Here is a 24,859-nt window from a genome sequence, read left to right as displayed (position 1 = left end):
CTTAAGATATGCTGAGCGAGTTCGGCCCTTTTGATTTTCTGGCTCCAACTCCTTGCACATTTCATTGTAATATTTTGCTTTGTCATCCGGTGCTGCCTTTTGAAATCTTCTGTTTAACTCTTTAGTATCTTTAATTCTTCCCTGTGCTTTGGCTTCTCTGCGTAGTCTTAATAGTTATAAATAAATGTTCAAAAACACTTCAACTCCTTGCTGTCAAATCATAACCAACTTCTAGATGATTCCCTGTGGGCTACACTACTAGAGCTCAATATCCTACTATATACTAAGGCCCAATGTCATCGTCATCAAGTTGATCCTGACTCGGCAACCCTCCATCAGGTTTCTGAGGTTGTAATGATAATCTTGCTGCCACAGAGCAGCTGGTACATTAGAATTGATGATCTCTCAATTAGCAGTGCTACACATTAATAAACTTCTCCACTAGAACTTTTGGATGCTAAGTGGTGGTATTGTTGTTATCTATGTTGAGTTGGAACTGACTCATATTATAACTGATCTAGTGGGTTTTCCAGCATTATAAATGAACATGGAAGGAGATTGCCCATCTTGCCCTGGAGGTGCAGCTCGTGGATTTGATCAGCTTGCCTTTGAGTTGAAAATGCAACGCCTTAACCCTAGGCTTTCAGAGTTCCTTAGATACTGAGTAGGATACAAAAATTCTCTTATTTAGCCCATATCCTTACGACAAATTCTAGTTTCCAAATGCTCTCAGAAGAGAGCTCTGGTGGCCTAATGTTGAGCCATCAACCCACAGGCACATGATTCGAATCTACCAACTTATCCACGAGAGAATGATGGGCAGTAAACTCCCATGCAATTTACTGCATTTGAAAACCCTCTGGATGGTCAGCTGTGAGTCAGTCCCAACTCCACAGTGCACAACAACAGATGTTACAAGAGAGTAAAATCTTGTGAAGGAAAATATACAAAGTAGACCTGTTCCCTAATCTTACAGGACTCACAGTTTGGTGATCAGAGTGTAAACAGTTATCCAGGACAGTGTTGAGGAACATAAGTGAGAAAACAGTTCTACTTAGAGAAAGCAATGAAAACATAATTTTAAACTATGCTTTGAAGAACTCATGGACATTTCCTGTGATGAGTAGAAGCTTGTTGTGTAGTTGTTATAGTGGTTGTTGTTGTCAAGTATGACTCATAGTGACCCTATGAACAACAGATATGAACTGTGTCAGTTCTACTGGTTCAGGGTCTTCGTCTCTTTTTGCTGTCCTTTCCACCTTTCCAAGCATGAAGTCTTTCATCAAGGAAAAGCCTCTCCTAGCAACATACCCAAAGTATGTGAGATTAAAGGTTTATCATCTCAGGAGATCCAAGATGGCGGCGGAGGCAGAGACAGCGTGGTGAGCTGCAGGAGCAGTGAACCACTTAAAGCAGGGCCATTATGACCTCCTACAGACTTCAGCTTATTGATAATTCAACACTTAAACAGTTGATGACTGTCCCTCAGTGAAGATCGATGCTCAACAACGGGAATTCAAGGATTCCCAAGGAGGAATGGGTGAGTCTCGTGGCTCCCAACCCCCTCCCACAGAGCCCGCACCGTGCCGCACAGCTGCTGCAGCTCCATGAGGCTTCCACAGCGGGATCGAATGGATTCCTTCACCCAGGATGGATGCTGGGCACCGTTCCTCCTCAAGACTGGTACAGTGAAGCCACCACACTGCCGCAAGGTGGACTTGTTCTGGAGAGAATTCTTGGAGCCAGGATGGTGGCAGTGGGGGAAGCAGGCGCCTGCCGGCCACCCGCACAAGAAGGGCCGCAGGGCCGCTGAGCGCCCATGCGGCGGGGTAAGGGGGGTGCGCCCCCAACAGCTGCCCGCGCTGGGGTGGGGATGCATGCCCACCATCTGCAGGTTTGGGTTTCCTTGGACAGGCCAAAGAAGACGATTACCTATACAATAGATTGCTGAAAGTCACTGTGAGTCTGATGACCTTAACAGTGGCAGCATGCACAAGAGAACTGACACCCTAAATGCACCACATATTTTGTTCTGTTGAATGCTTCTGCCAAAAGATGGTTAGACCTGGGGGGAGTCTGTTCACAATTCTCAGGTTCCCTTTATCGTATATAAAGGTGGAGGGCAGTGACACCTATTTCAAAATATAGTTTGACCACTTTATTGGGGGGGGGGTAAAGGTGGCAGTGCTGGAATGGGAGACACTATCCCTGACCACAGAGTCCTCTCAGTCAGGTGAGGGGACCAGTCTGGGGTAGGGGCAGTTGGAGGGGGAGTATACCAACCAGCTCCTGGGGGGTGTTGCCCTGCTCGGGATGGGCTGCCCTCAGCCCTCAACTCGGGGTGAGCCGTCACGACCCTCAGGGTGAGCTCCTCAGTCCCCAGATTGTGTCATCTGACCCCTGGGTGGGGAAGGGGGAAAAAAGAAAGAATGCCTAGGGTATCCAGAGAATGTTACCTAGGCCACCTTCTGCCACCCGCGCGCCCCCACCCCCAGTAAACCTGAAATTAACACCCTCAAAGCCCTTCTGTTTGTAACTCACAAGTTTGTTCTCTCTAGGTTTGCTCCCTTTCCTATAGGTAACCTTAACACTGAATTTTACTCCAGAATTGACCCTGAACCCAGTGCCAGTGACAAAAAGGAAATACAACTGACAGCTAAAGAAGCAAAGGAGGATGGAGCCTCTGAGTTCAACCAGCTATCCCCACTGGACCTACCTGGGAAAACACTTTGCAGTCCAGAGGGGAGCAAATGACAGGAAAATATCTTCTAACAGAGCAAGAAGGCAAGCAGCTTTAACCCAAGACCACCAGTAAGGAGATAAAGCATCCTCCCTTCCCCCTTTACATCTACGCCCCTGTTCAGCATGAAGAAGCCAGAGAGTCGGCATCCAGTTCCCAAATCAATAAGACAGTTGGTTTAATTACCATTGGAAAATGCTTGTCATTCCTCTGTAGCATCTGGTCCCCACTGGACCCTCATCATTTCCTTCACCTGCTCTCTCCACTGACCAAACTGTGCAGCTCTGCAACTGCATCCTGGCCCATCCTCACCCTTCTGCTCCCAACCCTCACCTCCTTGTACCCCCAATATGTTTTTTCTAATAAAAGAAATAAAAAGAAAAGAAAAAGGTTTATCATCTCTGCCTCCAACGGGCACTCTGGCAGCCCATTCTCTAAGACATACCTACTTGTTCTTTTGTCAGTATAGAGTATAGTACTCTTCTCCCAACACAGATTTCAAAGATATCAGTTAATCTGTCATTCTTATTCACCATCTAGCTCTCAGATGCTTAGCACCTTAGTCTTCAAACTGAAATCATTGCGCCTCGACAACTTGGAGAGGTCCCTAACAGCAATCTCTCCCTGTGCAGTATGTCTCCTAACTGCTGATAATAAGTGTATTGATTTGGATCCAAGTAAGATGAAATCATAGGGAATAATAATGTAAATAGATATATCCATCTACATGAGCAAAAAAATGAAAATTTAAAACTTGTTCATCAACAAACTGATGCTTATGACACATTTGCAGTATGTCCCTTGAAACATTTTCTCTAGAGCCAATTTCACTCTTATTTAATCAACACAAGTTATGTTTTCTGACTTTTCAAATTTTAGTGTCTTACTTAAGCCAGTTAATCTTTTGCATTACCAGGTTTTTTTAACAAAAAGAACATGAAAAGCAAACTGAAAAGTCCAAGTTTTTAATAGAATAGGCAAAATAACAAAAGACGTGCAAAACTATTTCCTTCCAGAGACAAGAAAGAGAAGGGGGGAAAATGGATGATTGATAGATACATACATACATACATACATACATACATATAATAATAGTAGAGTAAGTTATTGGATATGGGTGTTATTTGCATAGCTTTAGATAAAGCCTGCTCTTTTGTTAAGTGCTGTAGGCAGAAAGAGGGAATAGATGTGAGTACTTTTGAAGCCTAGAACCATGAGAGCAGGTTCCATTCAGACAGGGAAATGTGCTTCTGAACTTTTAAAAAGATCATTAGAATTAAAACTAATAAAATTTAATAATAATTAAAGAAAAAATAAAAGATCATTAGGCAGTCTTTTCTTTATCCTCCTTTTGTTTTGATGTTGCTATACATTCAGAATATATTTATAGTACAAGACTTTTTACAAAGTCACAATCAGTTACAAGTTACAGTTCATCTAATTTGCTTATAAGATTGGATAATAAAGATTTCTTTAGGCTTTTTAATTTGTTCCATATAAGACCAGTGTTCAGTGCCTCAACCCTGTTCTTGAGATGGTTCTTAAATTCAGGTGGGCTAGACTCGACGTCATGGGGGTTTTTTGGTCCTTGTGGGCTTGTTTCCATTTTCTTTAGTTTTAACTTTGATATGAGTACTTAATGGTATGCTCCAGAGTCACCCCCCACCTGGTTTTCACAGCTGGTACAGGGCTTCTCCAGCAGTTCTTTTCACGGATGTGTAGTATGTGTGATTCCTGTGTATTCCAGCAAGTGAGTTCCATGTGTTTAGTCACCATTTGTGTTTTTAGAAAAGATATTTGGCAGTACAACTTCTTACTTCTTGGCCGCCAGCATCTTTTAGTTGGGGTGAATTGAGGTTGAAGATGTACATGATGCTGTGCTGAGTAGACCTTCCCAATTTATGGTCTTGGAATCTTGAAGACCACCAGTACTTGCCAGGGCCTACCTCTAGAGAGTTTTTCTGCTCCCTTTTGCCTCTTAACAAAATGAAATTATGTTCATTTTAATAATATTTTTCAAATTGTTTAATTTTAAAAATAATTTCTTTCAGTCAATAATCTCATAGTAATCTGAAGGAAGCAGTTGGTTGCACATGACTAATCTCATTTGACCCTCAGATTAATTCTTATAGGTAGAAACTATCCAGGATCATACACTTAGAAAGAGATGGAATCAGGTTTAAACCCAGGCTCTCAGACTTGATAGTGTCATAGTCCTAGACTTTTAATTATGCTAATGTTGTAATGGGTTGTGGGGTTTGTTTGTTTTTTTTATGTTTTGGGGGTGGAATCCAGATTGGGAAGATGGGTGGGGCAACCAGGTTCTACAAAGGTATGTTTTCTGGTTTTGATTGAGGCTTGGGTGTGGAATCTCTGCTTAAAACTGTTAGTGTGAGCTGATTGGACTTGGCCTCATATTTAAAAAGGTCCTTGGACCTGTGGCCCTCAGGCCTGGTTTTAACTGTTTTGTTCAAACAGTGGTATAGCACTGGTCTGTCAGTTTGCTGTACAGAAGTAACTTATGGTTGCTGTGATGCTAAACACTGTGACACTGATGTGTCAAATGTGATAATGGTTACCCATGGTAAACAGTGTTTGATAGAGCTCCCAGATTAAAACAGGCTTGGAAGCAGGAGTGTCATCCACTTCCAAAAACACTGTGAACTTAGAGAAACTGTGAAAGTTATACTGGTGTTGAGGTCTTTCGTTTTTAGGGTTACTGTGAGTTCTGTATGACTTGACAGCACTTAACAACATTTGCAGTGAATAAATCATTGTACAGAATTCAGTCATTCTATCTTCAGCCTCATTACTGTCACTAAGACCATATTTTTAACTCTTGGTCCTTCTTCCTTGATCCCAATTTTTGCATTGCATTCAGCAATTATTAATGAATCTTGGTTGCATGTTCAGTATATTTCAAACTAAAATATTTGGTGGGGATTGTCTGTTTTCTCTACTTTGCCTTTAGTTCTTAGTATGTATATTTGAATGATAGTGGCATTAATTGGTCTTTCTTATATGCATATGTATATTATCCTGTCACTCACAGCATTATACTTCTGGATAGATCTAGAAAGAATCTTTTTACTGTGAATGCAACCCCATTTTCTTTTTTTCTTTTTTTTGCAGGCATAGTAAATCTTACAGTTGTAATTCAGAGTGGCCAGTGTCAGTTCATTTCAGATTGTTTGCTCTTGTAAATAATGCTGCCGTTTACATGGGTGTGCATGGGAATACTTACTGTACATTCTTAACCGAGGCTTTCTCCGTGAACTGGAACTTTTTATTTCCATAATAAGGCTGTTTTGAAATTTTATTTTTTAAATAATAAAATATATGTTAAAATCAGTGTTGATAAAGTTGGATCAGAACATGCACTTTTAAAAAAAATTATTATTCATTTCAATGAAAATTTACAGAGACTTTGGATTTCCATTCATTATTGCCCTTTTCTACCCTCCCAACCCTCCCCCCAGGACACTACCCTCTTGGAAAAGTAAAAGAAAAATTCTTTCATTGTTTTACAGTCACTCCCCCCATGTCCACTTCACTATGCAGCCTTTGCTGTGGACTGCTGTCATGACAAAAATACCTAATCACATATCCCTTTAAATAGTTTTCTCCCTCATCTGTTTCAATGCAGTATACATTATTGAACCCATCTTTCTCAGCCTCCCCCCAACCCTGATCAGTCCTGATTTCCAACAGTGGCGTTAGGCAGTATTTGTCCTTTTGTGACTAAGATACTTCACTCAGCATAATGTCCTCCAGGGTCACCCATTTTGAATTATATTGCATGAGTTCCTTATTTTTCATTGCAACATAGTATTCTATTGTGTGAATATACCACAGCTTCTCTGTCCATTCGTTTGTTGATGGGCACTTAGGTTGTTTCCAATTCCTTGCTGTTGTGAACAAAGTACATGCACTTTTAACGCTAGCAATTGATGGTAAAAAAATATGCCTGGATAGTAGCTGAACCAAAGTTAATTTATATGCAAGGCATTACACTACGCATTCATGTGCATTTATTGTAAAATTCTCACCAACCCAATGAAATAAATTTCTGTTCATGAAGAAAACAGATTTATATTAAAGAGTGAAACTGATTGTCAGATGTCACATCATTATGTTAGATTTGGTTTCTAATCTAGTCAACCTTATTACCCTACTACCATTCAGAAATGGTTCTGGAAGTTGTGAGAAAAGTTGTTACTTGACAAAAGATGAGAATTTGAGCAAGAATTACAAATGAAGGTAATTGAGACTGGCTTAGGACAGGGAAGGGTTCCTAACTTCTGTACATAGGGTCCTATAGGTTGCAAGTGGCTCAAGGGCATATAACAACAGCATTCTATATTGGTTGTTTTTATTTAAACCTCTTGTTTAGAGCCAATAAGATCTGGGGCAGGGCCTTTGTATTTAAAAGTTGATTGTTATATTTTAGAGGAACATTCTTCTAAGTGATAAAGCACTCTTCTGTCAATATGCTGTACTGAAGTAACCTGGGGCTGCTGGGATGCCAAACCTTGTGCCATTGGGTTTTCAAAGGCATAAACAGTTACCCATGGTGGACAGTGTTTGGTGGAGCTCCCAGTTTAAGACAGGTTTGGAAGCAGGCGTGGCATCCATTTCCTAAATAACATGCCTCTGGAAACTCCATGGACTTTGAGAAACAATCGTTATAGAAAGGCTTCATGTCTTGCTGGACGACAGTCAACAATTGCCTTTCTTTGAAAAGAGGGTATTAGTTGATTTGTATGAAAAAGTACTTTCTAAACATACAAAGAAAGCACTGTATGCATAGATTAAAACATTTTCTATCCATAGTCTGAATAGCTTTATTAAAAACAACAACAAAATAGAAATGTTTTAACCCTTTTTTTTGGAATCGTATGGACGTTTTAGTCAGCTTTTTGTAGTCTGTCAATTTTAGTGTATGTTTTTTCTTAAATGGACTAAAATAGTATCTCTAATCTTCTCATTTATTTAGTGTATTTCTCCCAACTGTATTATTAGAATAAATCCTCTCAAGACCCTCTATTTAAGAAGCTGCTAAACAAAAAACCTCTTTATAAGTTTGTACATTGTTTATTCCCCTTTATAATAGAAAAATATCTTTTTCTCTTCATTTTAGGAGCATCATCTTCAGCGAGCTATTTCAGCACAGCAGGTATATGGCGAGAAGAGGGATAATATGGTTATTCCAGTCCCAGAGGCAGAAAGTAATATTGCTTACTATGAATCTATATATCCTGGAGAATTTAAGATGCCAAAGCAGCTCATTCACATACAGCGTAAGTAATTACTCTTCAGTGATTATTTTCTGTATTTATTGTCTTGTAAAACTGTACCTTTTTTTTTTTATCTTTTCAAGGCAATTTCCATTACCCATTTCATTGGCCAGTGTGAGAACATGAAAGCCCCTTTTCAACTTTTAAAATGGTACTTGTTTCAGATTTTTGCTTGGCAAAACTGTCAGATTAGCATCCTAGATTTTCAGTTTAATCTCAGCATGAGATCCTCATGCTGCATTAACAAGCACTGTGCCTCAGCTGAAGACTTGGTGGGTTCCCCCTCCCCCATTTTTCTATTCAGAAGTAGTAATATAATGTTAAAGAATTTCTTACAAACTTTTTCTTTAAATGGTCCAGTAGTAACTATTTTAGGTTTTACGAGTGATTCACCACAGTGTGTCCTAGGAAACAGAAATGTGGTCCCATGTGTTTTCAGTATTTACTTCCTACGTTTTAAAATCTTGTTTTAAGTTTTGGGCTTGCATGCTTAATTTAAGCCACTACATGGCACTTTTTACATACTTATATATATCATCTCTATTACTTGTGTTTGTTTAGGAGGACGAGTCTTTAACTGCCCTATAACTCCATTAAAATAAATCACTTATGTGTACCGTTTTATTCTTTCCATTTAGATTTATTGTCAATTACACACTGCTTGTATCTCTGTCATATTTTATGCTGTCATTTCTTTGACCGTAAATATATATAGATATATATTTTCTCTCTGTGTCAGAATATTTTAAAAAGAGTTCCTTCAAAATGGTTCATACTACTTAGCAACTGTTGATTAGCGAGGTCTAATTTTAATTGGTAGAACTTAAATGGAGACGACCTACTTGTTTCCTTTAGACTTTGCTTTCTAAGAAAGTATCAAGGTTGTCGATTATGGATCCAATTAAGACTAAATGTCACCTTTGTTGTTCTTCAGCATCATTGTATCATCTATGACTGATAGCAACCCTGTAAACAATAGATCTGAATGTTACTGGTATCCCTGGCACACTTGACCTCCCACCATTAACAGTCACTGTCAATCCTTCTCATTGAGGATCTTCTCCTCTGCTCTTTCCAAGCATGGTGTGTGTGTCCTTTACCAAAGACATACTCCTTCTAGCAATGTATTGAATGTGCATTGTATTCAATGCCCAAAGTATTGGGAGACAAAGTTTTACTCTCCTTGCCTCCAAGACACACTTTGGCTGTGGCTTTTCAAACATATACTTTTTTTGTCATTTTTTTCCATCCATAGGATATTCAGCATTCCTCTCTAATACCACAACTGAAAGGCATCAATTCTTTTGTTATCTTTATTTATTATCCACCTTTCAGATGCAGCATAAGTAATTGAAAAAATCCTGCTTTGAATTAGGTGCACTTTATTCTTAACTGACGTCTTTGCTCTGTAGACGTTGGAGAGGTCCCTAACAGCAGACTTTCCCAGTGTAATAGATATTTTGATTTCCTTTTTGCTGGTACAAGTGGTGTTGATTGTGGATCCAAGCCAGATGAAATCATTGACAGTTTTTGTCTCTTCTCCACCAATCATGATGCCTATTGGCCCAGCACTAAGAATTTTTGTTTCCTTGATTTTGAAATGTATGAAGGCTGTCGTTTCTGTTTCTTTGCAGCAAATATTTCAAGTCCTCCTCAGTTTCAGCAAGCAAGGTTGTATCATCTGCATAATGCAAGTTACTAAGGAGTCTTCCTCTGATTTTGATATCACATTCTTTTTCAGAGTCCAGCCTTTCAAATAATTTGGTCCACATACAGATTGAATAGGTACAGAGAAAGGATACAACCCTGACACACATCTTTCCTTACTTTAGACTATGCAGATATCCTTTGCTCTGTTCATACCTCATTTCTTGGCCTAGGTATAAACCTAAGTGTTCTTGAATTCCCATTCTTCTCAGTGTTGCCATAATTTGTAATGATCCACACAGTCATGGCTTTTCATAGTCAGTAAAACACAAAGTTACCTTGTTTTTATGCTTCCTGAATCATTCAGAATTTGCCCATGGCATCCACCCCTCAGTATTGCAACTCCGTGGTTAAGCTTGCTTTTCAGTTCTTGGTGCTTGAGAAATGCTAAATGAGTTTTTATTTCCAATTCTGGATCTTTGCACATTTGTTACACTATTTTGTCTTTTCTTACTGCCCTTTGAAATCTTCTGTTCATCTGTTACTTCAGCAGTTTTCCCCTTTGTTTTGCAAAGATCAAGTTAGAGTAATGCCACCGTTATGGGGCACTTATTGGTTGAAGAGATGTCAAAGGATTCCAGAAAAGTTGCCATTAGGATTAATTTTTAAAGGCTTTGGTCATCTTCTAAAATAAACAAAAAGAACCTAAGTGGAAAATAAATGTAAAGTCCTGCAGTCATGAAATTGCTTGCTCATGAACTATTTGGAATTTAATATTCCTATATTAGATATGGGTTGGTTATGTCCAAAAGGGCTTAGTTCTATACTAAGGATTTGCACAGTAACATGGAAGATCATAGAAGAAATAATTGTTGTTGTTGTTGTTGTTGTTGTTGTTATGTGCCGTCAAGTCGCTTGCGACTCATAGCAACCCTATGTACAACAGCCCTAAACTCTGCTCTGTCCTGTGCCAGTCATACTATGTCTGACACTCCCATCCCGATTATCCCAGTCACTGAATCAATCCACCTCATAGAGGGCCTTCCCCTCCTGCACCGTCCCTCCACCCTCCCAAGCATGATGTCCTTCTCCAAGGACTATTCTCTGCTGGCCATGTGTCCAGTGTATGTTTGATGGAGCCTCAGAATCCTTGCCTCCAAGGAGCCACCCAGTTTAACCCTCTCCAGGACAAATCTGTTTGTTTTCCTAGCAGTCCATGGTATTCTTAATACTCTTCTCCAGCACCACAGCTCAAAGGCATCAATTCTCCTTCTCTCCTCCTTGGTCATTGTCCAACTCTCTGATGCATAACAAGTGATTGCGAAGACCATGGCCTGTATCAGACGCACCTTAGTCTCCAGAGAGACACCATTGCTCTTCAGTACTTTGGAGAGGTCCCTAACAGCAGACTTTCCCATGGCAAGGCACCCTTTAATTTCCTGGCTGCTGGTGCCAAGACTGTTGACTATGGAGCCAAGCAAACTAAAGCTGTGTACAATCTCAATCTCTTCACCATCCATCCTGATGCTGCCAATTGGTCCAGTGGTGAGAATCTTTGTCTTCTTGACATTGAGCCTCAATCCATATTGTAGGCTGCAGTCCTTGACCCTCTGCAGCAGGTGCTTCAGGTCCTCTTCAATTTCAGCAAGCAGGGTTGTGTCATCTGCATAACACAGATTGTTGATAAATCATCCACCAATCTTGACCCCGCACTTCTCCTCAACCACTTGGCCAACTGACTGGAAGAGATCTATATTTGTTCCTATCCCAAAGAAAGGTGACCCAACAGAATGTGGAAACTATAGAACAGTCTCACTGATGTCACATGCAAGCAAGATTTTACTGAACATTATCCAAAAACGACTTGAACAGCACATCAACAGAGAACTACCAGAAGTCCAGGCTGGGTTTAGAAGGGGTCGTGGTACTACGGATATTGTAGCTGATGTTAGATGAATCTTAGCTGAAAGCAGGGAATTCCAGAGGAATGTCTGTGTTTCATTGACTATGCAAAGGTATTTGACTGCGTGGATCATAACAAATTATGGCTGACTTGAAGAAGAATGGGAATCCCAGAACACTTGATCGTTCTAATGAGAAACTTATACTTGGACCAGGAGGCAGTCGTCAGAACAGAGCAAGGGAACACTGCATGGTTCAAAATTGGGAAGGGCGTACGCCAGGGATGCATCCTATCTCCATACCTTTTCAACCTATCTGCAGAATAGATTGTCCGGGAGGCTGGGCTGTATGAGGAGACGAAGAAATTAGGCAAAAGAAATGAGACAGATTCATTAGTATCAACTTAGTTTAATTTTGATAATTGAATATTGTTTTTAAATATATTATTGGCCAGTAGTTCTTGTCTTCTTTCCCTTGTTGAGACAAATCTTAGAAATGCCCATGATTTTCATCACCATGACAGTGGTTCTCATAGAGAAACAAATCTTCTTGACAAGAATGTACAAGTGATGGCTGTTACTGCTATTGGCAGCTAGCAGTTCAGCTTGAAATATTAATCCCTTAAGTTTTGGTAAAATGCTTAAATAATTTATAAACCAGAACTGTTTTAGAAGCCCATAGTCAGCAAGATAGAGTGATTGTAGCAGTGGGCTTAAGCACAACAGAGATAGTGAAGAGGATACAGAATAGGGCAGGGTTCTGATCTATTGTTCATAAGTTTGCTGTAGTTACAGTAAATGTGAAGGCATATAACATTCTAGACCCATATTATTGAAAGACCTGGACCTTTTATATGATACCAAACGATATAAAATCACTAATATTTTAATCTGTTTTTAACAACTTGTAGCTCAACCTAGCACGTTTTTGTTTGTTTGGGTTTGTTGTTGTTGTTTTAATTGATTTCTTTACAAAGTTCAAATACATTGTTACTGTTTTTCACACAGGATCTTTCTCATTTTCTCCACCACATCACACCCCCACCCATCAAATTGTGTGACCCTATGATTAACACCCACCACCACCCATCCTCACCACTCTGCTTCCCTCCCCTCCTTGGATCCTCATACTCATTCTACAGTAATGGTGAATTTTTTATATAGTATTTGTCCTTACGGGACTGAGTTCGTTCACTCAGCTACTGCTCTCCAATCTCTCCCAAGTTAGGTATTAATTTACAAAATTATTGTTGCTGTGTGCTGCATAGTTTCCCATTGTATGAATGTACCATAATTTCTCAGTCCTTTCAGTTGTGGTTAGACATTTTGACTATTTCCATGTTCTTGTGATGGTGAATAACGCTGCTGTGAATATTGGTTTGTAAGTCTCCGTTTGAGCCTCAGTTCTTATTTTCTCAGGGTATATTCCAAGCAGTGGAATAGCTGGGTCATATGGAATTTCACTGTTCAGCTTTTTGAGGAAATGCCAAACTGCCTTCCAAGGTGGTTGTACCATTTTATAATCCCACCAAAAGTGTAAAAGAGTTCTTATCTCACCACATCCTCTCCAACATTTACTACTTGCTATCCTATTAAACTTTGCCACTGCTGCTGGGGTGAGATGGTATCTCATTGTGTCAACCTAGTACATTTAATATAATAATCTCCTTATGTTCTTTATATTGGTCAGCAAATACTTTTTCTCTCTACCCCCCACCCCACCCCTGGAAGTCACACATCTTTATATTGGGGGGGGGTTGGGGAGCGGCGGGGTGGTGAGGTCTGGGAGGGCAGCAGGCTGGAGACAAGTCTCACTTGCGTATGACTTTGATGCTCAGCTCCCTGGGCAGTGCTGGGCGACCGAGGCCACCACTGTGTCCAGCAGCAGGTATATGAGTTTGTTGGCCGTGAAGTGCCACGGGTAGAGTTGAAGGAAATGGCAGTCCACCTGCACCAGCTGCAACCTCAAATGCTCCCAAGATGCACAGACACACACCCCAGCAGCATCTTCAGGCTGATTTTGACGTCCATCAGCACGGACACCTTGTTGAACTCCACTGGGCTGTACACATCAGTGCACTTGGAGAGCAGCTCCCCTTGACCCCAGGGCAGTCACAGAAGTTCTGAGCTGTCTGGCACATGGAGAGGATGAAGTCCACTAAGAGGTCCTCCTAGACACCCTGGCTGCTGAATTAGCAAAAAAATAGGGCTTGTTGGAGAAGGACACTTCCTTGGCAGTGAAAAGGTGCACAGCAGCAGAAGTGAGGCCTTGACGTGGATCAAAATGGAGTGCCCAGCAATTAGCCAAACCTGGGCCCTCCTTCCCAGCCACATCTTGTGTGGCCAGTCTGAAGGCCCTGCAAATGGGCCACTTGCTCATCAATCTTGTGGCTGACTCTGCAAGCCCTGTGGCATACAGGAGGGTCCCACACCAGCAACGAGTTGTTACCACCCCCCTGCTTCTATAGCAGCCCCTCAGCTCACCTGCCAAGGCTGCTAGCTGCTTGTCCCTTGGTCACAAACAGCTCCTTGTAGGCTGCTGCCACCCGGCAGAGGCCATCCACGAAGCCACTGCCCCAGTGGTTGGTGGATTCCCAGATGTCAGGTGCTGGCAAGGTGGGCCCCAGCTCAGCATCCAGGGCCCTCAGCTTGTCCTCAAGCTGCCCATGGGCATGTACCTAGAGCTCCTCACACAGTGGGCTGACCCATCAACAGCACCAGCTGCATCCACTCAGTTGGCCTGCTCTGGAGCGCCCAGGCTACCCTCCCTGAATTGCTGGTGGATCTGCTAGGGCAGGCGAGTGATGATGACCTGGCTGTCATCGTGGATGGTGTTGAACAAGAACAGATGCTGGTAGTGCTGCAGCACTGCCCGCCTGTGGTGCTGGGATACCACCTGCACATAGGCGCCCAGCCCAGCTGCACATACTTAATGAGGTGCAAAGGCAGCTTCCTCAGCAGTGTGTGGACACGTAGGTATGGAAAGTAAATATTTTTAGGAGTGGTTCACAGTACATCTTTTATCCTTTAACACATTTGTCCGTGAAAAATAATACCTTTTCTTAATTTTTTTCTTTTTCATTATAATTTCTGTAAAAGTTTACAAAGCAAATGTTTTCCATTCAACCATTAGTACAGGTCTTGTTTTATGACATTAATCACAGCTGCCAAAATTGGGTACGTTATAACCAAACTCTGGTTCTTCTCTGTGACTCTTTCTGTTCCTCTCTGTGAGTGCCTGTTTGTTGTTTGACTGAAAATTGAGCCATGAAGGTAAATTTTATACCAGGTTTTAAAGTCTCTGTCAAATGGCGTAAGATTTACTGTTTTTGATGTGTTTGGGTTTTTGGTTGATTTTGTTGTTTTGTTTGGGTTTTTGTTTTGGGGGGTTATTTTTGGGTGGGTGGTCCACACTTTTCTCCCACTCTGTCCAGACCCTTTACTCTGATTTCTTTTAGAGTGGTCAGCAGTGGTAGTTGGACATCACCTAGTTCTTCTGGTCTCAGGGAGGTTGAGGTTCACTTGGTTGATTGTTTCTTTGCATACTTGATTTTCTTCCCTCTTTGTTACGGATAGGAAGCACCCAGTAGCAGCACCTTGGATAACTGTTATAAGCTTTTAAGATCATGGTCACTACTTAACCCAAAAAGAATGTACAACATTGTCTTTGTGGACTTTTATAAACAATTAGCCTTGATGTATCCCAAGGTTATGATATCAAGGCCTTAGATCAGAAATTCATCCCCTTGGATAACTGGCTATGATTGAAAAATTCGTGTAATAACTTTGACTTCTTTTGACTTCATATAGATGCATAAATTTATTTACAGCATATACTAGCATGAATGTAGAAATATTTCCTTTCATACGTATGTATGGCCATGGATATAGTCCCTTTTACCATCACTATTTATCTTGACTGTCTTCCTTGATAACCCACTTGTACATTAATGTTTATTGTTGTATTAAAATATTCTTTCTTAAACTTTAACTATGGAAGAATTATCTGAAAACTTAGATAGTTGTGATTCTGAAAACACAATCCAAAAAATAGATTTTTATTTAGAAAATTTAGACCTTATTTTTTTAATCAAGGTACTGTTTTCTCCTTGAATTCACATAGTAAATAATTGCTTATGGTTCCTTTTTTGTTAGCTTTTAGTTTGGATGCAGAACAGCCTGATTATGATTTGGATTCTGAAGATGAAGTATTTGTGAATAAACTGAAAAAGAAAATGGACATCTGCCCATTGCAGTTTGAAGAGATGATTGACCGTTTAGAAAAAGGCAGTGGTCAGCAGGTACAAATCAGTTACATATGTAACTAGATCACATGTGTATACATAAATAAATGGTATAATGTTGGAGGGACGGTTCAGCAGATAGACTCTTCAGTTGACAAGCATGAATTTAAACTTTAACCTTTTATATCCCTGTTTCCTCATCTAAAATAGAGATAGTAAATGTCACGGTTTGTTGTGATGAATGAATAAATAATGAATATGAAGAACTTATTAGTAACTGACATGTATGATCCTCTGCAAACAGGCTATTGTTGGCACTACCATGTTGGTTGTCAGTTAAATTTAGAAATGCTTTTGAAGCTTACATACATATTATATGAAAATGACATAATGATTTTATATTTAGCCAGTTAGTCTGCAGGAAGCCAAACTACTGCTAAAAGAAGATGATGAATTAATTAGAGAAGTTTATGAATACTGGATTAAGAAGAGAAAAAATTGTCGGGGACCATCTCTTATCCCATCAGTAAAACAAGAGAAGCGAGATGGTTCTAGCACAAATGATCCTTATGTGGCTTTTAGAAGACGTACTGAAAAAATGCAGACTCGAAAAGTAAGTAGATTTAATCATTAATAATTATATCTTGAATGTACATTATTTATGATTACTATTTTTCTATCTAAAGGCTATAACTAAATACAGCTTTCTATTTAATTACCTTATTTCAAATAAATCTGCTTTAATACACTAAGTATGCTCAGTTCAACTAGTATAAAAAGCATATTGATAACTAAACAAGCAATTTTATATTTGCAGAATCGCAAAAATGATGAAGCATCTTATGAAAAAATGCTCAAGTTGCGTAGAGATTTAAGTCGGGCCGTTACTATTCTAGAAATGATAAAGAGAAGAGAGAAGAGTAAAAGGGAGCTGTTGCACTTAACACTGGAAATTATGGAAAAGAGGTCAGTATGTTTTCATAGCAGTAGAAAATAAGACACTGTTCACAGGTAATTTCTTTCCTATGTAGTTATCAGAGAGCTCTGGTCTCAGATCAGGAAGCTGCACTGCCAACCAAAAGACAGCACCTCTCTGACAGTTGGAATCCATTAGTAGCTGCAAACGAGAAAGATGGGTAGTGTCCTCCTAGGATTTAACAACGTCCAAAGCCCACTGGATGGTCAGTTCTGACTTTATTCCAACTCAACAACAATTGGTTTTAGGAAAAATTTTTTAAAACAATTGTCAGTAACTACAGAGATACTATCTTTTACAAAAAATTAGAGATTAAATACATGACATATTACTGTACTTTGACATGTATTACATCATTTTGCAAGTGCTCATCTATTTTCAAGTGACTCTACTCTGTTCAGTAAAATTAAAATATACCAGATATTTTCATTTTTAGTATTACCCTTTTGTCCTTATGAATTGTTTGCAGGATTGTGAGGAAGAAAGGGAAGAACTGTTGCCTAAATTGTCTGTTTTATTCCTTTGGTGGTACTAACATTTAGGTTTTTTAAACATGTGCTGAGTTTTTAATAGAAAATCTAAGATTGTTTTTGGGGAAAGACTTAGAATCTTAACCATTCACAAAGCCATTCAAAATAGTATACACTGTTAACTGAAAGCATCATTAACATATTCTCAGTAACTATTCCTGATGGTAAGTACTTGTTGGAAAGAAGTTCCTCAGTGTCGTTTTAGGTATTAGTTTCAACTTCTTTACCAGATGTGTAATCAAAATTACTAACTTGAAATTCAAACCTTTGAGGTTTCCCTCTCCCAAAGTTCTCTATGCTGCCAAGATAGAAATACCATTTTAAAAAAAAAAAACCAGCCTGGAACTAGGAAGGAGAAACCCAGTTACGGTATTTCATTTTAATTAGTAATAAATAGTCAAAATTTAGCTGAAAGGTTGTTGTTATCTAAGACTGACTTAACCTGTGAGACCTAGTCAGAGATCTCCCCTGCACCCACCCAGGGCTTAGGAAAAAAAATTTGTGATTTTACTGAAAGTTTGCTGAGCAAAATGGTTTTCTGTTCAATTGTTCATACACATTTTGGCTTTATGGTTGGGTGGGTGGGTGGTTGGTTTAGTTTGGTTTGGTTTTTATTTTCATCTTTTTAAAAAAATAGTTGTATTTTTATTTTATACTGATTTACTTATAAAGTTCAAATTCATTGTTTTTTACATTGGGTCTTCCCCCTTTCATTTTTAAAACAACACATTTTGTCTTCTAAGAATTAATTACAGTACCCACATTGTATTAGCACTCTTGTATTTCCTCCCTCTGATTGTCATTTACATTTACACATCTGTCTATCCCTGCCTTCTGAGTTTATCCCTGGGTAAATGCTGCTCTTTTGATCTTACATGATTGGTTGGTCCAAGAAGTGGAATACCTCCTTTCCATTACTATTCATCTCACAGACCTAGCATTTAGCTGCAAGTTAACACACAAGGTTTAGCTATAATGTGTTTATTTATATATATATATATATATATATATATATATATATATATCTTTGTTTATAATTTTTATCATAAGGATAAATAATTGCCCAAATAATTTTGTAAAACTTTTTTCATTTCAGGTATAATTTGGGTGACTACAGTGGAGAGATCATGTCCGAGGTTATGGCGCAGAGACAGCCAGTGAAACCTACTTATGCCATCCCCATCATTCCTATTACTAATAGCAGTCAGTTTAAACATCAGGAAGCAATGGATGTGAAGGAGTATAAAGTTAATAAGGTGACTGGAATTTTTGTGATAATTTCGGATGATTATGATATTTTATCCTTAGAAAGAGAATTTGTTTTGATTGCCATCGAGTCAAGCACAACTCATAGAGGCAGCTCTATGAAAAAAAGGCCTAATAATACCTTTCTATAGCTATCATCGTTTCACCAAGTTCATAGAGTTTTCATACACATGTGGTTTAGGAAGTGGATGCTTCCAAACCTGTTTTACAACTGGGAGCTCCACCAAATACTATCCACATTGGGAAAACCCCCCTCAATGGCACAAGGTTCTGCATCACAGCAAACCTGGATTACATCAGTACAACACATAGACAGTGATGTACAAAACAGAAGAATGTTCCTCCAGAATATAACAACAGTAGTCTCACTTAGCAGTGGTTGAGTGTCGTCAAGTAGAATATGAGTGATAGCTAGCTACCCTATGAACAAAAGGCCTGATCTGTTCTAACATTATTTCTTTATATTTATAGAGATTATAGAGTTTTCAGAGGTATCTGGTTTAGGAAGTAGATGCCACTCCTGCCTTCAAACCTGAATCAATCTGGAAGCTTCTCCAAAAATACCTTGTAAACCTTACCAAAAACTATGCCAAAAAAATTTGATGATTTATGGGATATTGTGGAGAGAGGCAAAGAAAAATAGTAATTAAAATTGGGAGATGGTGTCATTATCCTGTAAAGGGGAATTATCATTGCTGCAACTTATAAACAGAATGCTGTTATCATTTGTAAAACATGACCTGTTGAAATAATTCAAACAAAATATGGAAACTGACAGGCGAAGATGAAATCCTTCTTGACATAATGAGTTATGCTTTATGGATTTATCAGTGTTTAGGTGAAGAAGGATTTATAAGAGAAAACTTAAGATAGGTCTTTGTGTATTTTATCGTATGATTTAGATAAATGAATAGTTAACCAAATACTTCACAGTTTGTGAAGAACAAAATCGATAAAGGGAAATAAAGTTAAGGGAAGCTGAGGGACATTAATGGAGGGTAATAAATTAGGTATTCTCTTCTTGTAAAATACATCTGGGAAAAGTATTTCATGTATTTTTCACAGAAAATTTTTTCCTGTGAAACTTCAAATTCACCATACCAGTTCAGCTTAAAGAACTAGATGATTATACTGTCAGTCCTATCTCCTCAGTTTTTTGATGTAATGGTCTACCAGTTGTTTTAGTGTGATAACAAAAACCTTGAAACCTATGTGTATGAATTACCACCCTGGTTATAATAGTGATTTCCCCAGCCTGATTTTTTTTTTGCCATTAAAAACAGTTCCAGGGTCATTTTGTGAGGAAACAAAGTCATTTTGCTTTTATCTAGTTGTGATTTGGGGTGGGGGGGGGCTGGGGGTTGTCTAGTTTTAATGTTCCACATTCATAATTTATAAGTGTTTGCAGGAGTGGCATCTACTTCCTAAACAACATGTCTCCTGAAACTCTATGAACTTTGATAAGTGTCAGTAGTTATAGAGAGTCTTCAGGCTTTTTGTTCATAGGGTTGCTATGAGTTGTTCTCAACTCGGAGGCAATCAGCAACAAATACACCTTTAAAATGTGCTAAGTTTTTTCGTATTTGAGTATTTTAAGTCTTTGTTCTCTATAAGCCCTGTATGACTTTTGAGATTATTTCTGTTTTACTCATCACATTTTGTTAATAAATCCTTTTGAATTGCCCTATAGTTTCCTCTGGAAATGTGAGGTATCACATTTAAAACTTTTATTTTTCAAATGACTGCAAACTAAAACAAAACCCTTAATAAGGCTGTTCTGCTATCCTGATTTTCTTTTTATTATAATTTAAGTAACTAGATCCCAAACTTCTTCAAGAATTTAAATTCTACTTATAAAATGTTTCTGATCTTTGGTACCATTTAAGTAGTATTTTTTATTACTATAGCAATTTTTTTTTATTATTTTTTGTGTGTATACTGTTGAATCAGATCAGACTGGTACAGGAGGAGATTGCCCCACCTTCTCCAGCAGAGAATTCTGGTGGATTCGATAAGTATAAATTTGCCGAACACTACACTGCTTCATTCTAACAGAATGTGAAAACCATGGAACAATATCATTAATATCACATGCAAGCAAAATACTGCTGAAGATCATTAAAAAACATCTAGAACAGTACATAGATAGGGAACTACCAGGTTCAAGCAGGTGTTAGAAGAGGCCATGGCACCAGGGATATCATTGCTGATTTCAGATGGATCCTGGCTGAAATTAAGGAACACCAGAAGAATGTCTGATTCGTGCTTTATTAACATATATAAGATATTTGATTGTGTGGATCGTAGCACGTTCTGGCTGACGTTGACAAGAAAGGGAATCCCAGAGCACTTAATTGTGCTCATTCGAAACCTAGACCAAGAGGTTATTGTGGAAACAGAGCAAGGGAACACGACGTGGTTTAGCATTAGGAGAGTAGTGTGTCGGGGTTGTATTCTCTCTCCATACCTAGCCAGTCTGTACACTGAACAAAAGATTCTAGAAGCTAGACTCTGGAGCTCAAGGGGCACAGTCAGTTAGCATGGAACTTAAACAGCAATACATACAGAGCAATGCCGACATTGTGAGTTCATGCCCCACCTGGAGCACAATGCTTTTGGAAGAAGCTAGACTCTGTGAAGAATGGGGGATCAAGATCAGAGGAAAACTCATCAATAACCTGCATTATGCAGATGACACAACCTTGCTTACTGAAAGTGAGGAGGACTTGAAGCACTTGTTGCAGAAGATCAAAGAATACAACCTTCAATATGGATTTCATCTGTCAAGAAAACAAAAATTCTTTCCACTGGACTGATAGGCAACATCATGATAGATGGAGAGGAGATTGAAACTATTAACAATATTAACAACTATATCTTACTTGAATCCACAACCAACACACCTGGTATTAGCAGTCAGGAGATGCATTGCATTGGGAAAATCTGTAGTTAGGGACCTCTCCAGAGTGTTGAGGAGTAATGACGTCAGTTTAGTAAAGTGCATTTGATTCTTTCAGTCACTTGTTGTGCATCAGAGAGCTTGACAGAAGAAGAATTGAAACCTTTGAGCTTTGGTGTTGGAGATGAGTACTGACCATCCTATGGACTACCAAAAGAACAAACAAATATGTCTTGGAAAAAGCGTAGCCAGGATGCTCTTTATAGAGTTAAAAATTATAAAGCTTCGCTTACATCCTTTGGGCAAGCTGCTAGGAAGGCCTGTTCCTTGGAAAATACTTAGAAAGGCAGGGGGTTGGCAAAGTAGAGGAAGACCCTCAACCAGGTGGATTGACACAACGACTGCCACAGTAAGCTCTAATGTGTCAAAGTGTGAGGATGGCCCAGGATAGAATGGGGTTCAAATCTGTTCATAGGGTTGCTATGGGTGACAGCACCTAGCAACACAACTGTTTGCCCACAATACTTTTCTTCATGGTGGTTTTGCCTCTTAATGTTTCTTACCCGTTGTCTCTTGTAATCTGCTATACCCATAGGTATTTCAGATATACACTATTCCATCAATTCAGTCATTCTTGCCTCTGTATTTTACATTTGTATGCTCCTTACTTATTTCATGTCTTCTTCATTCTCTAAAACTATTCAAAGTATATTCTCTAGAAAGCCTTAATTAATCAGCTAGCAAATCCTAACCACTCTGTTTTTATAACATGTTGGCATTTTGGGAGGCGCTCTGGTGGAACAGGGTTTAAGCACTCAGCTGTTAATCAGAAGGTTGTAACTTCAAACCTTCAGCCATCTGACAAGACAAAGATGTAGCAGAACACTTCTGTATAAATTTACCCCCTTGGAAATCCTGTCACTTCCACTCTGTTCTGTTTAATTGCAGTGAGTCAGATTAACTCTAATCCGGCGAGCTCAGGTTTTGGCATTATGGTTTTATTTTCCCCTTTGTTAACAGTAATTTATAGTGTGCTTTGTATACATGTAAAATAATTTTCAGTATTTCCCCATACTGACTTGTTATTTTCTTTTTTTTAACAAATTCTTCTAGAATTTGCGTAGAATATTACAAAAAAGAACAGCCAATAGTACATACTGATTGCAGTTACTGGACTTAATAAGCTGAAGAACCTCTGTTCTGTTCTTTTACTTTAGTTGAAAAAAAATCATTTTAAGACTTTCAATTAACTCATGACTTTGTTACAGCAAGATAAAACTGATCTTATACGACCGAAACGTAAATATGAAAAGAAGCCCAAAGTCTTACCATCGTCTGCTGCTGCTGCTCCTCAACAGACCAGTCCTGCTGCACTGCCAGTTTTCAATGCTAAAGATTTAAATCAGTATGACTTTCCCAGCTCGGATGAAGAACCTCTCTCCCAGGTAAAATTTAAGAATCTAAGACCACAGATGAGCTGGAGCGACATGCTAACTGGGGCAGTAGAATTAATTATGTGTGTTGGAATCAGTGAGACTGTCTCTGGATAGGGTGGGATTCATAGCTATTGTAATAAGGTTGCTATGAGTCGTGGGTGAATAGATGGCACATAACAACAGCAACATGAACAAAGAGAAGGAGTATATTACATCACAGAAGTGGCATTTTGACTCCTTTCATTTCTCTTACTTTACAGGTTTTGTCTGGCTCTTCAGAAGCTGAGGAAGAGAATGATCCTGACGGGCCTTTTGCTTTCCGTAGGAAAGCAGGCTGTCAGTACTATGCTGTAAGTTTTTTATTCTTTTTGTAAATAACTATTTACCTTTAAGTGATAAAATTAAATAATTTGTTTGTTTGTTTTTAAGCCTCATTTAGACCAAACTGGCAACTGGCCTTGGACTAGTCCTAAAGATGGAGGATTAGGAGATGTGCGATATAGATACTGCTTAACTACCCTTACTGTACCCCAAAGGTGTATTGGATTTGCACGAAGACGGGTTGGGCGTGGTGGAAGGTAAGATAGTTCTATTTGTACTTTATTTATTGAGTTACTTATTTTAGAGGGTTAAGATAATCATATCTAAAGTTTTTATTGAAATATTTTCCTAAATGATTCAATTCATTCCTATTTGTTCTTTACTGATATTTTGACTGAAATATTTTTGCTACTTTGCCACCTGGTTCTTACCAGATCACAGCTTTTAATGTCCCTGCTGGATCTACTTTTCTCTGTAAGATTGAAAAGGTCACATAAATTATCAAGGAATAGAATTCTACTCAAAGACAATAGGTAAAGGTCAGCACTAGATTATATATGTCATGAAAAGTCTCCAAAATCCAGCCTTTACCTGGTCTTTACACTTCAGGTTATCAAGACTCAACTATTTTTGTTCTTATGCTTAAACCTGTTAGAAGTTGTTCTTACTCAAAATGTCTTTATGTTTTTTCATTTTTAATTTGTAACTATAACTTTCATCATCATTAAAACTTTATTGTAAGATTATTTGAGCACTAAATATTGTTCTACTTAACTATTTTTATTCCATAATGAAGTTGATAGCAGTAATAATGAAAATTCTCTACATTGGCTATGTTTTATTGTAAGCCAAAAGCCGCATGGCTCAAATCCACCCACGATTCTTGGGAAGATGGACAGTCTCCTCCCATACCTGTGAAAACCTGCTGAAGGGTCAGCTGTGGGTCATTTCCAATTCAGTGGCAAACAACAATACTGTTAGTAGTTTTAGTATAGTAATTTATGCATGTTCTATAAATAACATAAAACATACTCTCTAGTATAATCAATCACTAATATTTTTCTATATGAAATTTTAATGCTAACTAGTGGTGGTGATGGTTGTTGTTGTTATGTGCCATGAAGTCGACTGCAACCCAGCAGCCCTAAACTCTGCTCTGTCCTGTGCCAATCTCACTGTCTCTGACACACCCATCCCGATTACCCCAGTCACTAAATCAGTCCACCTATAGAGGGCCTTCCTCTCCTCTGTTGTCCCTCCACCCTCCCAAGCATGATGTCGTCCTCCAAGGACCAGTCTCTCCTTACAACATGACTAAAGTGTGTCAGATGAAGCCTCTGAATCCTTGCCTCCAAGGAGCAGCCTGCTTTAACCCTCTCCTGGATGAATCTGTTTGTTTTCTTAGCAGTCCATGGTACCCTCAATACCTCCAGCACCACAGCTCAAAGGCATCAATTCTCCTTCTATCCTCCTAGGTCATTGTTCAACTCTATGATGTATAACACTCTTCTGTAGTTTCCACACTCAGTTGGGTCACCTTTCTTTGGAATGGGAACAAATATAGATCTCTTCCAGTCAGTTGGCCAAGTGGTTGTTCTCCAG

The 24,859-nt window shown here is 39.0% G+C and overlaps 1 protein-coding gene across 4 annotated transcripts in view; it reads left to right on the top strand.

The window, feature by feature from the left end:
- Nucleotides 1–24,859, top strand: part of EPC1 (enhancer of polycomb homolog 1 (Drosophila)) — a 139,107-nt gene that overhangs the window by 98,420 nt on the left and 15,828 nt on the right. For 3 of the 4 annotated variants that reach the window (XM_006894586.1, XM_006894585.1, XM_006894587.1), the window contains exons 2-9: nucleotides 7,881–8,040; nucleotides 15,741–15,886; nucleotides 16,236–16,442; nucleotides 16,647–16,795; nucleotides 18,432–18,591; nucleotides 22,769–22,945; nucleotides 23,197–23,286; nucleotides 23,366–23,514. In XM_006894586.1, the coding sequence (XP_006894648.1) occupies nucleotides 7,881–8,040; nucleotides 15,741–15,886; nucleotides 16,236–16,442; nucleotides 16,647–16,795; nucleotides 18,432–18,591; nucleotides 22,769–22,945; nucleotides 23,197–23,286; nucleotides 23,366–23,514 (1,238 nt within the window). The remainder of the gene's footprint in view (nucleotides 1–7,880; nucleotides 8,041–15,740; nucleotides 15,887–16,235; nucleotides 16,443–16,646; nucleotides 16,796–18,431; nucleotides 18,592–22,768; nucleotides 22,946–23,196; nucleotides 23,287–23,365; nucleotides 23,515–24,859) is intronic. The other variant, XM_006894588.1, reaches the window with a different exon arrangement.

The sequence above is a fragment of the Elephantulus edwardii genome, unplaced genomic scaffold (assembly GCF_000299155.1).
Source record: "Elephantulus edwardii isolate Elephantulus edwardi_28Jun2011 unplaced genomic scaffold, EleEdw1.0 scaffold00146, whole genome shotgun sequence".
NCBI lineage: Eukaryota > Metazoa > Chordata > Mammalia > Macroscelidea > Macroscelididae > Elephantulus > Elephantulus edwardii.
This window is presented reverse-complemented; position numbering and strand designations above follow the sequence as displayed.